At 39.8% G+C, this 16712-nt stretch overlaps 1 protein-coding gene across 1 annotated transcript in view; it reads right to left on the bottom strand.

The window, feature by feature from the left end:
- The window catches only part of BLM (BLM RecQ like helicase), an 87280-nt gene that overhangs the window by 30429 nt on the left and 40139 nt on the right, over positions 1-16712 (bottom strand). Inside the window, exons 10-14 of the mRNA XM_043922061.1 lie at positions 15879-15992; positions 12558-12656; positions 12193-12341; positions 3044-3150; positions 1372-1532 (exon numbers count right to left, since the gene is read on the bottom strand). Coding sequence (XP_043777996.1) covers positions 1372-1532; positions 3044-3150; positions 12193-12341; positions 12558-12656; positions 15879-15992 — 630 coding nt within the window. The remainder of the gene's footprint in view (positions 1-1371; positions 1533-3043; positions 3151-12192; positions 12342-12557; positions 12657-15878; positions 15993-16712) is intronic.

Raw genomic sequence — 16712 nt, forward strand, 5'->3', positions numbered from 1 at the left:
CTTTCTTGATCCACTTGGGTGACAAATCTGTCAGAAGTAGATGCTCAGCATCACTAGTTATTAGGGGATGCAAATAAAATCACAATGAGATACCACTTTACATCCACCAGGATGGATATAGTAAAAAAAAGGAAAATAATTAGTGTTGGTGAGGTGGAGGCATTGGAACCTCATACATTGCTAGAATGTATAACTTTATAACTGCTTTGGAAGACAGACAGTTTCTTAAAGAGTTAAACAATGAATTTCCATATGAGTAAGCAATTCTACTTCTAGGTATTTATTTATTTATAAATAAATTAATTATTTACTTTCGGCTGTGCTAGGCCTGTTGCTGTGCTCGGGTGTTCTCTAGTTGTGGCGAGCAGGGGCTCGCCTTCGATGCGGTGCTTGGGCTACTCACTGTGGTTGTAGGGCCCAGGTTTAGGCTCGAGGGCTTCAGGAGATGCAGTTTGAGGGCCCTAGAGCACAGGCTCAGTAGTTGTGGTGCCTGGGCTTAGCTGCTCCGAGGCATGTGTACTCTTCCCAGACCAGGGATGGAACCCATGTCCCCTGACTGGCAGGTGGACTGTTATCCATTGTACCATCAGGGAAGTCCCTCCACTCCTAGGTATTTACCCAACAGAACTGAACATATGTTTACACAAAAACTTGCACAGAAGCATTATTCACAAGAGTTACACAGTGGATACAACCCAGATGTCTTCCAACTGATGAATAGATAACAAATGCAGTACCTCATACAATGGAATATTATCTAGACACAAAAAGGAGTCAAGTACTGATACATACTACAATGTGGCTAAATCTCGAAAACATGCTAAGTAAGACAAATCTATCACAGAAGAATGCATACTGTATGATTCCATTTGTATGAAATGTCCCGGATAGGAAACTCTATAGAGACAGATTAATAGTAGTTAATAGATTAGTGAACTGGGGGTTGGGGGTGTGGGGAGTGATGGCTAGTGGATATGCGGTTTCTTTCTGGGATGATGGAATGTTCTGGAATTAGACAGTGGTAATGGTTGCACAACTTTGTGAATATACTAAAAACCACTGACTTGTAAACTTTGGGAGGGAGAATTTTATGGTATGTGAATTACATCCCAGTAAAATTTTTTTTTAATTTAAGAAAGAAAAAGCAACTTTAGATGTCTCAAAGATCTCCTTTTAATTCCGCCTTATTTTGATGCTTACGACCCTTAAGGACGAAGGAACCTGGCAGACTACAGTTCCATGGGGTCGCAAAGAGTCGGACATGACTGAGCAACTTCACTTTCACTTTCACCTTTAAGGTAAAAACAATTTTCCATCCAAGGTGGCTTATATACTGTAAAATATTGTTTCCTTTATGTTAAGAGATGTTACCTGGCAGCCATCCTGATTAATCCACTTGTGCTGTACTTCATCTCTGGCGGAGTCACTGAGGCCGGCGTGATAAGCCAGGGCAGCAAGGCCATCCTTCTGTAATGTTTCAGCCATTGTGTCACATTCTCGCCTGGAGAGGCAGTAAATTATCCCTGAGTCATCTGCCAAGAAACCAAAACAGTCTTGTGAAATGAGGACATGTAACATAAACAACGAGGTAACTTACACGATGTTCTTAGAATTGTCTGAACTGTAAATAGACCTTCAGTTTTCTGACAGCAGAGGAGAATCATACAGGTAGAATAAATCAAGCAAGGAATAACATGTGCTGCAAAAGACAAGATTTGACTTGCAATCCTGTTCCTCCAAATGGACCTGAGGCAGCCTGGCTCTGTTTCTCACTGGCTATACAATAGGAAGGCACTCCTACACAGACTTTGTAGAAAGCATATGGTAATATGTATCAAGAGCCTTAGAAATTCTCCTTCCTTTTGACTCAGTTTCCTTCTGGGAAACAAATCGAAGAAATAAAGTGACCCAAGGACTTATTTAAGAAGTTTTGTTTACAATTTTTGGCGGCATTGTGCAGCAAGCAGGATCTTAGTTCCCCAACCAGGGATTGAACCTGGCCCCCTGCAGGTGGAAGTGCAGACTCTTAACCACTGGACCACCAGGGAAGGCTCTATAGTTTTTAAGATTAAAAAAAAATTTTAAGGGCCAACATAGGACATAATTAAGAAAGAAAGAAAATTACAAGCAACCATTCAGTGTTTTCTAAGTTTTTAAAAAAGACATGAGAACATGTTTAAGATTTAAGAGGTAAAGGGTAGCAAACATTGTATATACAGTAGGCTAATGGAGAGAAAAACACACAAACATTATCGGAAGGAAATAAGCTACAATGGTAAGAGTACCTTAACTTGTCCCATGGTAAGGTTTGTCTTTTGATTCTTTCTTTCCTTCCTTTCTAAATTCTCTTCACTATATTTATTGCCATTTGTATGCACGTTATTTTTAAAAATCAGAAAATAAAAGGCAGTAAAGAAAAAGACACCTCTCTGTGGAAGAGCCAAAGATACAGATACACACACAAGGCTATTTATATTAGCTCCCTGGGTGGTGGGGGGTGGGGGGTGGGATGGAAAAGGAAATTACTTTTTCCTTGACCTATCTCTGTATTATTTGATTTACTGAAACAAATGTGTATACTAATTTTAAAAAATAAAATAGAGATGTTTAACAACAACAACAAAAAATGCTCCATGGAAAAGTAGCTAAGAGGTTACATGGAAAACTACCATGAATTTTGGAATCTCATTTTAGTTAACACGACTCAAAGGCAGACACACTTGGGAGAAGGCACTAGAAGAGAGCTGCATAATCCACACACTGATAGTAGTCAGAAGCAAAGACTGGAACCACGAATAATACAGGTGTGTAGGAGGGGGTATTCAATATGCTTTTTATTAGGGGTTATTGCTAGCAAGCCAAATGAGATTTTCTAATTTTCAGAACTGAGAGAGCTGCAATATTTTGCGCTATAAACAGTAAGTTAGTGCTACCATGATGAGAAAAGAAATGCTTAATATGAGATTTTATATATTCAACTGTGGTACTAAAAAGACATTTATTTATCACTTCTAGACATAGTTCATCACAAGGCTGTACTCACATGGGTGATGCTTTCTGATCCATTCTAAGCAATCAAATGCCACCTTTTTAGGTTTTTTGGGTAACACGTAGTATTTTAGATTGTGTCTGTTGAAGCTCATGCTAAACCTAAAAGAAGTCAGAAACATAAAATTTCACTATTATGAGAAAATATAGGTTTAGACACCTTCAAAAACTGAACGCTGATTGGGCTTCCCTGGTGGCTCAGTGGTAAAGAATCTACCTGCAAATGCAGGAAACACAGGTTTGATCCCTGGTCCAGAAGATTCCACATGCTTCAGAGAGACCAAGCCTGTGCGTCACAGCTACTGAGCCTATGCTCCAGGGCCTGGAAGCCGCAACTACTGATGCTCAAGCGCCCTAGAGCCCATGCTCCACGAGAAGCCACCGAAATGAGAAGCCTGTATACCACAACTAGAGAGTTGCCCCCACTCCCCAAAACTAGAGAAAAGTTCTCACAGCAACAAAGACCCAGCACAGCCAAAATAAGTAAATGAACAAAATTATAAAAAAAATTAAGCACTGGTTTTCTACAATGCAAACCTAATCATCAAGTTGTCTTAAAGTGAATATAACTACTGGCAACTTACATAATAAAACATAGCTGGAAATTAGGTTAAAGATTAAGAATGGTGATAAGGACGGTGTGTCTATGGTTCTCCATGACAATCAGAAGATGGCAAAAGAAAAAAATATGCAGAAAAGACAGGAGCCCAGTTTCCAAAAATAAGGTAGATTAAAAGCAGAGATGGTTAAAACATTATTTAAAAGATGAAGAAATTCATAGAGAAACAAGACATAACTTTAGGCTACCAATATCCCCCAATTCTAACTGCACAGAAGAGTGGGGGCTTCCCAGGTGGTGCTAGTGGCAGAGAACCTGCCTGCCAGTGAAGGGGATGCCAAGGGACGTGGGTTTGAGCCCTGGGTCAGGAAGATCTCCTGGAGGAGGGCATGGCAACCCACTTCAGTATTCCTGCCTGGAGAACCCCATGGACAGAAGAGCCTGGTAGGCTACAGTCCATGGGGTGGCAGAGTCAGACACAACTGAAGCGACTAGGCACATACCAAGAGTGGAGAGCTGGCTGCAAGGCCCCAGGAGGTGACGTCTGCAGACCCTGATCACTGCCCTTGGCTCTGTGCTCAGAGGGGACATGACTGACTCTGAGACGGACATGCCCTTCATCCTCTGGCTTTCGCTCTTGGTCCCCCACATCCCCTATCTGCTTTGTGAGCTCTACCTTTCCATTATCTCCTTTCTTGTGCTTTAGTCTCTTCTGTGAACTCTTCCCTTTTATCTCTGTGTGTGTACCTGGACCTTCCAATCCTGAAAACAACAAAAGCTTCGCTTGACCCTTGGTACGTTCCACTGCAGCTGGCGTCCCACTTTGTTCTCTCCCTCCAAAGGCAGGTTTCTCAGAATCCTCTTGTTCGCCCAACCAACTGGCTTTTGGCATTACCATTCTACCAAAATTGCTTTATCAGAACTTTGAGAAACTGAAGAAGGATGATGGAATTGTTATAGGGTCCTTAGCCCTGGGGAGACCCTGAATCTGCACCAGGTTCCAACATGGCCCCTGGAAGGAGAGAAAAAATGAACTAAGGCATTATGGTTAGAGAATGAACACATCTCAGTGCCTGGGTGGATGGAAGGGAACGAAGATCGTGAACTGCAATAACCTGTGGTAAGGAGGTGGTCTATACACAGTGGGTAGGGATCAGAGGAAGGAAAGATGGGGACTAAAACCACTGCCTTTCTGTCTTTCTAAGTTCAAGCTAGATGGGCCCAGGTTTGGTTGCCATTGACATCAAGATAAACACTTAATTTTAGGACTAAAGAATGCTTCACATGTGAGGCAGGCATGTTCCTGAGGGGACCGCTATGCAGATAAGGTGGCCACGCAGCAGGCGGCAGAAATCAACTGCGTCTGGTACCTGCCCTGGTCTTCTGTCAGATCTCTTTCTCTTACCTTTCCTGGTCACTCTCTGCTGTTTGCTAGCCTTACCAAAACCTCTATCAGCTCTCACACCCATGGGGTTTCTCCCCACTTATAGGAGAATCAGCTCCCAAAACGCTTGGCTCTTTCCTTCTTCCCCTGTATTATCCTTTTCAGGGACTGCACTCTCACTGCTTTAAACAGCATGCAAATATCATACCTGTGAGCTCCAACTCCACTCCCACCTTAGACCTCTTTTCAGAGTTCTAAACCACAGTTCAACTTCTTCCAAATCAGTGGTATAAAATTTGGGGTACATATACCCCTAGGAGTTCACAAAGACTTTTTTTTTTTTTTTAAGTTGAGTAACAAGTGAAAGTGAAGTCGCTCAGTTGTGTCCAACTCTTTGGGCCAACCCCATGAACTGTAGCCTACCAGGCTCCTCTGTCCATGGGATTTTCCAGGCAGTAGTACTGGAGTGGATTGCCATTTCTTTCTCCACACAAAGACTTTCTAAAGGTACATGAGCGAAGATAATCTTACAGGAATCAATTTCCAGATTCTGTTTTCACATGTATGAATTTTCCCCTAAAAGATGGATCTGAGGGACCCCCCTGGTGGTCCAGTGGTTAAGAATTTGCCTTCCAATGCAGGGGACATGGGTTCAATCCCTGGTGGGGGAACTAAGATCCCACATGCTGTGGGGCAACTAAGCCCTTGAGCTACAGCTACTGAGCCCCAGCACACCACAACAAAAGATCCTGCATGATACAACGAAGACCGACACAGTCAAATATATAAACAAATATTAAAGACAAACAAGAAAAGATGGATCTGAGAATGCTGATAATCAGGACTTTCTGCTCATTGTTGTTGAGTTGCTAAGTTGTGTCTGACTCTTTTTGCGAATCCATGGACTGTAGCCCACCAGGCTCCTCTGTCCATGGGATTCTCCAGGCAAGAATACTGGAGTGGGTTACCATTTCCTTGTCCAGGGAACCTTCCCGACCCAGGGATGAACCCAAATCTCCTGCAAGGCAGGCAGAGTCTTTACTGCTGAGCGACTAGGGAAGCCCTTTCTGCTCGATACTCCTGCCCCATTTTTTCCCTTTTACAACTGTCTCTCACTTTTGAAAAACAAACTTTACTTTTCACCCATTCTAAACTTTACCATGTGCATTGTTCCAGATGTAAAAACCTCCAAACAAAATGACTGAAATGTAGTATGGGTGTAGGTGCAACTTTCTCTAATCCAAGTACCAGAGACCCCAGGTAGGGCTTCCTGTCTCTCAGTGCTTTACACATTTCTATTAAGAGTAAAGTACAACATCAGGAAAAAAGTATTCTGGCTTTTATTGGGATGACCTGGTTTCAGATATACTGACAGGAAGGTGGCGGGAGAGAAGTTGATGCTCACTTTATGAAACTGGCTTCTTTCATTCCTATTGTCATGAAATACATTATGCACAACGTCTCGTGAGATGACTGCTTAACAATACTGTGAAACCACCCCTCTTAAGACATCATGTATATGTACAAACACTAAGAGATCTTTTAGTGCTTGAGATGGCAGAAGACTGTGGCAGACTGCAGCAAGACGGTAGATGAGAGACTTGATACACCCATAGACTATTTTGATTGTTCTCAATTCATTATTTATAATCACTGCCACAGCAAAGGAAATGGCAGTCCTGATAAAATTTAGGCATAAAAAGAATCGCCCAGGAATACAAATGATGTAGATAATTTAAAAACTTGATATGATTTGGGCTTAAGCTGGGAATGGTACATGAGTCTCCCTACCAATAGGAATGCTGAAATGATTATACACAAGAATGGCCTTACTGATTTCCCCTACATTTTACACTACACTTTAATTTCAGAACAGTGTTTTATGCATTAAACAAAAAAGTTTTGGGTCAAAAAAGGGGAGACAAAAGCACATTCTGGTGGAATCAGAATCCACTATATCACTGGTGGGAATGAAAAATGGTGCAGCCACTTTGGAAAGCTCTCAAAAGGTTAAAAATAGTTACAATATGACCCAATAATTCCACTCCTGGGGATATACCCAAGAGAAATTAAAACACAGGTACACACAAAAACATGTATAGGAAGATTACTATGCCTATGTTCAAACCCATGTTGCTCAAGGGTCCACTGTATTCACACAATTTGTTATATGAAAAAGTTAAATCTCTTAAAGAGTTTATTACATATAACAAATCTTACTTGGCTTGTTGGAAATGAGATGTTTGGAATTAACAGATATTCTAATTAGAGTTCACATCAATTGCTATAAGTGGATAAATAAATGTGAAATGCCTATTCAACAAAGATTGTTAAGCCATAAAAAGGAATGAAGGGATTTCAGGTGGTTTACTGACTAAAACTCCATGCTCCCAATGCAGAGGGCCTGGGCTTGATCCCTGGTTGGGGAACTAGATCCAGTATACTGCAACTAAGAGCCAGCACAGTTAAATAAATAATTTTTTTTAAAGGAATGAAATTCTGATATATGTTACAACATAGATGAACCCTGAAAACATGTTAAGTGAAAGAAGCAGGGCAGAAACAGGAAGGAGAGAATGGGTAGTGACACTGAGCACTAGGTTTCTTTCTGGGGTGATAAAAATGTTCTAAACTTAGATTTGGGGGATGGGTGCTCAACCTGTGAAAGTACAACCAACCAGAAATTCTAGCCTTAAAATGGGTGAATTTGGTGGTGTGTCAAATGTGTCTCAACGTTTTTTTAAAAAAGCTTTGGATCCCAAAATATCTTCCACCGAGGGAATACTGGTGTTGACACTGAAATGGTAAATATTATTAGGTAAAGGGTGTCAAGCTCTAGTCATTCTAAGTGATGTTAGGAAATGGAATCAATTTGTGCTCAGCTCTTGCTTTTGGAACTGAGGCACCGTCATGGGCATGTGTACTAAGTAGTTTATGTGACTTGAAAAACAAAGTCAGAATTTTTTTTTTTTTAATGTAAGAAAATAAGTTTAATTTGGCCAATTGTTTTGGCAATGAAAACTGGCTTTGCCAATTAGGTTTCATGCTAGTCATGTCTCGTTGCTTGAAAGAGCTAATTGGCAGTCGTAAAGTTCTGACAAAACTATTATTTAAAAGCATATCACAGAATAAAAACATATGTCAAAAATATACTAGAAAAGATGTACTGAAGCTTATAGTATTTTGGTTTCCCCAACTCCTGGATAAATGAATCATTTGAATGAAAAGAGTAACAAGGATATCTAACAGCCATTAGAAAAGTTTGGTAAAGCATATTTTTAAAGGTGTATTTCCCAGAAAAAGTAAAGTGAATAACTAATGATCTGACTTATTTTGCCAGTCAGATGGTTCCGAATTCTTTCCTTTTCACAAAATTTGGAGGACTTAACTGAGATATCAGCTGAGAGATCATTACAAATAATTTTTGATGACATATCATTATATAATTTTGGCATATATATCAGAAGGAATTCAAATAACTGAGCATTAATGCTAGAATAAAATGCTTTCCATTCCTATCTACATGCTTATATGAGCAACATTTCTCAATGCTATAAAATATACCTCTAAAAATAAGAAATATGAACTGACTTGATTGATCCATAGATAAATGTACTGAGAAAAAGTCCTAGCTCATTAAGTTACACATTCCCCATCAAAATTTATCCCTAAGAATTATTTTCAAAAATGTATTTAAAGCTGTTCTGATCAGTCATGTACCACTAATGTTATATATAATTCTTTTGTTCAGTTAGGAAGAAAATTTTAGAGTGGAAAAAAAATTTTTACTATAGGAAATTTAAAAAAACCAATTAATTTATATATGTTTTTCTTTCAGGTAAATATGACAGAGTAAGCAATAAGACTTCATGCATAAAAATACATTACCTTAGGGTAAAATTCTATGGGGAAATTGAAAGAGAAACAGTATTCTTTGTTATACTAACTACATAAATGTCTATCTCTTATTTTTCTTTCTCAGTTCATATTATAAGGCCCTGAAGAAAAGGAATAAAGCCCATCAATTTTATTTCCCTCCTCATATTTCCCAAAGACGAAGAATGTTATCATAGACTGGCAGTAGGAGAGAAGAGCAGCGACCGTGGCTTCAACCCTAGGGGCACCTGTCTTCACCAGGGCCATGGCACCACAGCAGTGGGGAAATTTAATTCAAACAAGGGGTCTATGGGCAGAAAAGAAGATCCGAAAAAAAAAAAGTAACAGAAAGTGTTGGTTAAAATCTTTTACTTTCAACCAGGGATTTAAATTCTCCCAAATATAGAAGCACCAAATATATTAAAAGGAGTCAACAGACCTTCCCAAATTTTCATATTTTACCCACATTTACCAAAATTCTTCCATATGTTTCATTTATTCATTCTTACTGAGTGCCGAGTATACACAGGGCATCACACGCTAGACTCAGGGAATGTGCAATCCATGACTTTTCTAAGAAGATCTCTCCCACACATCCTTGGGAGAACATATTACAGGTGTCTGCCTCTGAGCCTATATATGCAATGCTTACTCAAAAAAGACAGATTCGATACTTCCAAAAAGCTATTCAAAAGGTGAATTGAATTTGCATCACTTCTCTTAATTATGGGCATTTGGCAATTAATATTACTGATTTAAAAGAACAGTAGATTGCATCTGGTATCTATTGATGGAAAAATGCTAAAAACACTGCCTATTTTTTAAAAAGGATTTTCAGATGAATGGATAAGGAAGCTGTGGTACATATACACCATGGAATATTACTCAGCTGTTAAAAAGAATTCATTTGAACCAGTCCTAATGAGATGGATGAAACTGGAGCCCCTTATACAGAGTGAAGTAAGCCAGAAAGATAAAGAACATTACAGCATACTAACACATATATATGGAATTTAGAAAGATGGTAACGATTACCCTATATGCAAAACAGAAAAAGAGACACAGAAATACAGAACAGACTTTTGAACTCTGTGGGAGAAGGTGAGGGTGGGATATTTCAGAAGAACAGCATGTATACTATCTATGGTGAAACAGATCACCAGCCCAGGTGGGATGCATGAGACAAGTGCTCGGGCCTGGTGCACTGGGAAGACCCAGAGGAATCGGGTGGAGAGGGAGGTGGGAGGGGGGATCGGGATGGGGAATACGTGTAAATCTATGGCTGATTCATATCAATGTATGACAAAACCCACTGGGGAAAAAAAAAAAATGTGATGACTAAAAATCAAATTATCATTAAAAAAAAAATAAATAAAATAAAAAGGATTTTATAAACCAGTGGAAGACTCACAGAAGCAAATTTCTAGCATGTGGGTTCTTCACTAGAACCTAAACTTATAAGACATCTTAAATATAAAATGTTGTAATATAAATATAAAATGTTGTAATATAAATATAAAATGTAAAATAATTTCTTCAATTATGGAAGAAATGATCTTTTTTCTCCCAAATTTTATAAACACTCCTCTGCAAGTGAAACTAAAATATTGCACTCCAGTTTTTGTGATTACCTGCACAAAATCCTGAAGACTCTAAAATTCTTGGGCTTATGAATGCCAGTTTAATCTGCAAAAGGTCTCTGAAGCTATCTTAACCTCAAATCCCTTCACACTAGGGCTTTCCTCTTGGCTCAGATGGTGAAGAATCTGCCTGCTATGCAGGAGACCTAGGTTCGATCCTTGGGTTGGGAAGATCCCCTGGAGAAGGGAATGCTACCCACTCCAGTATTCTTGCCTGGAGAATTTCAAGGACAGAGAAGCCTGGCCGGCTACAGTCCATGGAATTGCAAGGAATCGGACACGACTGAGTGACTAATACCACCATCACATCTGTCCCCACATACGGCACTTAAAGAGTTCTTCTCATAATCCACCACAATGCTGCTGTTGTCTTTACTGATCATAATATTTATAGAGCCAGCTTATTTTCTTTATTTCCAAGTGAGCCAAGCTTTAAAAATTCACCCCAATACATTAGCAGCCATTATTCCCTCAGATATTCCTCAATCTCAAAGCACCCACTAATAAATCAGAAGGAAAAAATATTTTAACCTTCGTAGACAACAGTTGTTTAAGTAAATGTTTGCTGAGTAAATTGAACCTGTCAGGGAATGTACTTGTCTTTACAAAGTCATACAGAGGTACAAAACAACTCAGTGCAACCTATACTGGGGATATTTTCTTATAGAAGTTTTTGTTATTGAATAGTTATGGATTTGGTGGCAAGAAGAAGCACTTCGCTGTTGAGATGAAAACAAAGTAAAAACAAAGCTGCTGCATATACTTTCTGGGCTATTTTCAACATCCTGGATAGAGCTGGGACTTCAGAGGCAAATGACAGAGCAGTAGCGTCTGTCCCTTTCATCACATACACTCTACGACAGCAGTCCCCACCCAACTTCTCTGGCACCAGGGACTGGTTTCTTGGAAGACGATTTTTCCACAGGAGCTGGGAGGTGGGGGATGGTTTCAGGATTCAAGTGCATTACATTTATTATGCTGCTGCTGATCTGACAGGGGGTGGAGCCCAGAAGGTAAAGGGAACGATGGGGAGTGGCTGTAAATACAGATGAAGCTTTGCTTGTTTGCCCACGGTTCACCTCCTGCTATGCAGCCTGTTAGTTCCTAACAGGCCACAGCCCAGTAGCAGTCTGCGGTCCCGGGCTGGGGTCCCCTGTTTTAGGATACACAGGAGCCAAAATAGGATAAATAAAAGCTAATTTATTACTGAGACCATCCTAAGGTTTAACAGGTATGGCATGCACTTTATCCCTACTTCCAAAATTGGTACTGGGGTAAGTTTTAATTTCAGTGATTGAATAAAAGCCCCAGGGTCTTGGTTCCCAAAGTCTGATGCACATTGGAATCACCTGGGAATTTAAAAAAATTTTTTAAAATACAACAACAGTACATACTGGCTCCCAGCTCCTCAAATCCTGACGTAATTGACATCGGAGATGGAAATACACCCTGGAGATGGAAACGGCTGCCCACTCCAGTATTCTTGCCTGAGGAGTCCCATGGACAGAGGAGCTTGGCAGGCTACAATCCACAGGGTCGCAAAGAGTTGGAGACGACTAAAGTGACTTACTACGCACGTACCCTGGGCACTGGGATTTTTGAAGGCTCTACAAATGATCCTATTGTGCAACAATTGGGGAACCACGGCCCCCAGGTTTTAAAATGAATAACTTTTGACAACTTACACTTGAGGCCTGAGAATCTTCAGCTGAGTGAGTATGTCCTTCTGTACCCGGGGGTTGGCTGTGGCAGTGAGAGCCATCATTGGAACAGAAGGGAACTTCTGGCGAAGAATATTCATTCTTTTGTAATCTGGACGAAAATCGTGTCCCCACTAGTTGGGAAAAAAAAAAAACACTACTGCTTTTTAGACTACTCGGATCTTCTTTATATAAAGCATACACTTAATACACATATTAAGAATCACATTATTCTTCAGTGAAATAGCAGAATAACTCAATCAATGTTTTTTCCTCTCGGCACTCAAGATCTAGATACTGTCGGTGGTATGTATTTACTGGTATGTCAAGACGCAGAGAACTGTGCTTACCTGACTCACACAGTGCGCTTCATCAATGACGAAACGTGCCAAGAGCCTCCTCTCATATAGATTCTCCAGAGTAGAGATCAGCCTGTTGCTCGCACAGACCTAGACGGGAAGTATGTTAGTCAGACATCTGAAACCATTTAAACACTTCACCGTAAGGATCTGGTTGTCTTTAAGTTCCACTGTGACTTAAGTTGCATTAAAACCACATAAAATGGTTCTGATTTCAATCTACGAACTGAATTAGTAAAAGTAATAGAAAATAGCAGATGAGACACTCTAGAATGTTCACCCACATTTAGCAAACAGTTATGTATTAGGTCAGTGCTTCTAAAACAATTTTTCTGCCTCAGTGTATCTGGGAGCCACACACGTTTACACTGGTGACAGGGTTACAGACATGTGTTACATGTGTGCATGTTGTTTGGGGGAATCATATACACACATATGTACAATATATACACACATGCGTGCATGCTCAGTAGAGTCCAACTTGTGACCCCATGGACTGTAGACCACCAGGCTCCTCTGTCCATGGGATTTTCCAGGCAAGAATACTAGAGTGGGTTGCCATTTCCTCCTCCAGGAGATCTTCGAGACCCAGGGATTGAAACTACGTCTCATGTCTCCTGCACTGGCAGGAGGATTCTTTACCACTGTGCTACCTGGGAAGCCTATATATACATGGCTTGTACATACAAGCCTGTATGTATGTGTATTTCATAGCTCTGTCCATAACTGGGCCTAGAAACAATGACATCCCAGTAGCAGTGACCATATCTGGCACCCACGTCTTGACAGACATGTTGGAAGGACACAGAAGCCAGTGTGATGGAGTTTTTCCACTGGCCAAACCTAGGACAATTAAAACATCAAAACACACAATGGTAACTGATTATAACCCACTGATTAACTTAAGAATTCATAATTTCATATTGCTATAAATAAATATGTGGGTAAAATGGAAAGCTTGTCCTTACAGGAGAATACCAATTAAATTAGAAGAATCATCACTTGGCACCCACTACAATAACAACTGGTGGGGACAGTAAAACTCAAGTCAAAGTTTCATGAGACATAGGATATTTACAGTTTCAGAATATTCCACAATAAGAGATCTACAATTACAAAATAATTACATTTATTCTTGTAATGAATAATTAACAACAAAAAAAGTAATTTTACAGTGGAGAAATCTGGCAGACACCATATTATCCAAGTGATCAAAGTTAACAAAATACCAATAATAGAATGAATTGACAAATGCCTCCTGATAGGCTGCACTGAGAATGTATCACCACTTCTGTGATATTCCCCCAAAATGAACAATGCAAATCTAATCAAGAGGAAATATAAAATCAAATTGTGTGACAGTCCACAAAACAACTGGCTTTCACTCAGCTGTCAAGATAATGAAAGACAGAAATTGTTTAAAGAGACATGAAGAAAATGGATAATCTAGGATTCTCTTTTGCTATAAAGGATATTATTGGGATAACTAGTGAAATTAGAATAAAGTTTCATAAAGTAGCAGTATTGTAGCAATTAATATTTTCCAATATTGTTAATTGTACTGAGAATTCCTTGTTTTTAGGACACGCAATGAAGTATTTAGGGTTGAAAGGATATCATGTCTGCAACTTACTCTGAAATGTTTAAGGGAAAAACTGAGAAAGAATGATAGAGCAGTTACAATAAAATGTTACCATGTGGGTTTCTCAATGAAAGTTAGAGGAATTCTTACACTAAATGCATCAGAAATTATGTCAAAAATTTAAAAACATACGTATTTTAGTGGGCTTTAATGAGATAACAGAAAAAATATACTGGTCCCTGCTCCCAGTTCCTGGAACAGGGTTCCTGAAACCCTTGTAAATTCTTACGTGGTTAGAGCACTGGGGTTCCCCTGATGGTTCAGTGGTAAAGAATCCGTCTACAATTCAGGAGACAAGGGTTCGATTCCTGGGTCAGGAAGATCCCCTGGAGGAAATGACAACCCACTCCAGTACTCTTGCCTGGGAAAATGCCATGGACAGAGGAGCCTGGCAGGCTACAGTCCGCGGGGTCACAGAGAGTTGGACACGACTTAGCGACTAAACAAGAGCACTGGGAGCACCTTTGGTCCAACTCAGGCAACTCTGGTTGGGCTCCTGGGTGGGAACTGGTCACTAGAAAGACTACGCCAGGATAAAAAGCTTAGGATTTTGAGTCCTTCTCCCATCCTTCAGAGAAGGGAGTCAGTGTAGAAATGGAGACTATAATTGATCATGCCTATGTGAGGAAGCCTCCACAAAATTCCAAAAGTATGGGCGTCAGAGAAGTTCTAGGTTGGCAAACACATCCACGTGCTTGGGGGCTGACAGACCGCAACTCCACAGGGACAGAAGCTCCTGTGCTCAGGACCCGCCTCGTATACCTCTTCATCTGGCTGTTTATCTGAAGGTCTTCACCACAGCCTTCACTAAACTGGTGAATGTAGGTAAGTGTCTCCCTGAGTTCTGTGAGCTGCTCTTGCAAGTCACTGAATTCAAGCAGGAGGAGGTCACAGCAACCTGATTTGCAGCCAAGTCAGAAGGAAGTTGTGGGTAACCTGTGGCTTGCCACCTTGAGCAGGGTGGTAATCTCGAGGGACTGAGCCCTTAACCTGTGGGGTCTGACATTATCTCTGGGTAGGTAGTGTCAAATTTGAGTTAAACTGTAGGACCCCTAGCTGGTGTCACAGAGGACCACTTGATGGAAGCAAAGACCTCCATACCTTTGATGACTAGCGTGTAATATTCTATGTGAGAAGTAATGGAGAGAAACACAGGAGGGAAAGACTCAGTATTTCCTTTCTCGGTAAGGAGAACTTGTTTGTTTTTTTAAAATAGCTGTAATATCATATTTTATTTTATTTATTTATTTTTTTGTACATCTGTGTCTCTTTTTCTGTTTTGCATATAGGGTTATCGTTACCATCTTTTTAAATCCCATATATATGTGTTAGTATACTGTATTGGTCTTTATCTTTCTGGCTTACTTCACTCTGTAAAATGGGCTCCAGTTTCATCCATCTCATTAGAACTGATTCAAATGAATTCTTTTTAATGGCTGAGTAATATTCCATTGTGTATATGTACCATAGCTTCCTTATCCATTCATCTGCTGATGGGCATCTAGGTTGCTTCCATGTCCTGGCTATTATAAACAGTGCTGTGATGAACATTGGGGTGCACGTGTCTCTTTCAGATCTAGTTTCCTCGGTGTGTATGCCCAGGAGTGGGATTGCTGGGTCATATGGCAGTTGGTAATATCATATTTTAAAATAATGATAGAAATACAAACCTTCTCTGGAGTAACATACAGAAGTTTTATAATTGGGTCTTTTTTTGATAACTGGAGGTAAATACTTGTAGCTTCTGAGTCCGTCTTATCACCCGTCAGATATGTAGCTGGGATCTAAGCATAAAAGTAGTAAACAATTTAAATTTTACACATTAATCTGACTCAAGCTTACATTTATCTTTAGGTTTTATAAATAGTTAATAGGTCATATCAAACCTGTCAAAGGAAAGAGAATCTCAACATAATAATCAGTACGTATTTTTAAAAAATCCTTGTTAACCATAAGTCAAATGGTCTTCTCACTGTTTATTTCCTTTTCTTTTTCCCTGTTTCTTTACTTTTTTAACTTTTCAGATTTGTAAGGAAGATAAATATGAACTCAGCATCTAGGAGATTCCAATTCTAATGTATGGCCATATTTTTTTTTCAGGTAAATGCATCTTTTGGGTTTTAATGGACAACGACACTGAAAGGACCACAACTCTCATGAATGGCTGAACAATGGCTACCATCTCTGTAGGGAGACATCTTTGGGAAGAAAAATCAAACCAGTGGTCTTGTTGAGGGGTGATGGTTCATAACCAACCCCAAGAAGAGTTCTGTTTGATCACAGTATGTAGGATTTAATAGACTGCACTCATAAACTTTTCTTAACCTCAGCCAGGAGGAAAAAGGACATATGTGTGTGGGCATGCACATGTGTGTGCATTTTAAGATATTAAGGGAGGAAAAAAAAAAAAAGATATTAAGGGAGTGAGAACTAAGCCAATCTGACAGTGGTGTAAAAAAAAAAAATCCTTCCATATTAGAAAAAACAAATTTACATCAGCAATA

The sequence above is a fragment of the Cervus elaphus genome, chromosome 13 (genome assembly GCF_910594005.1).
Source record: "Cervus elaphus chromosome 13, mCerEla1.1, whole genome shotgun sequence".
Classification (NCBI taxonomy): domain Eukaryota; kingdom Metazoa; phylum Chordata; class Mammalia; order Artiodactyla; family Cervidae; genus Cervus; species Cervus elaphus.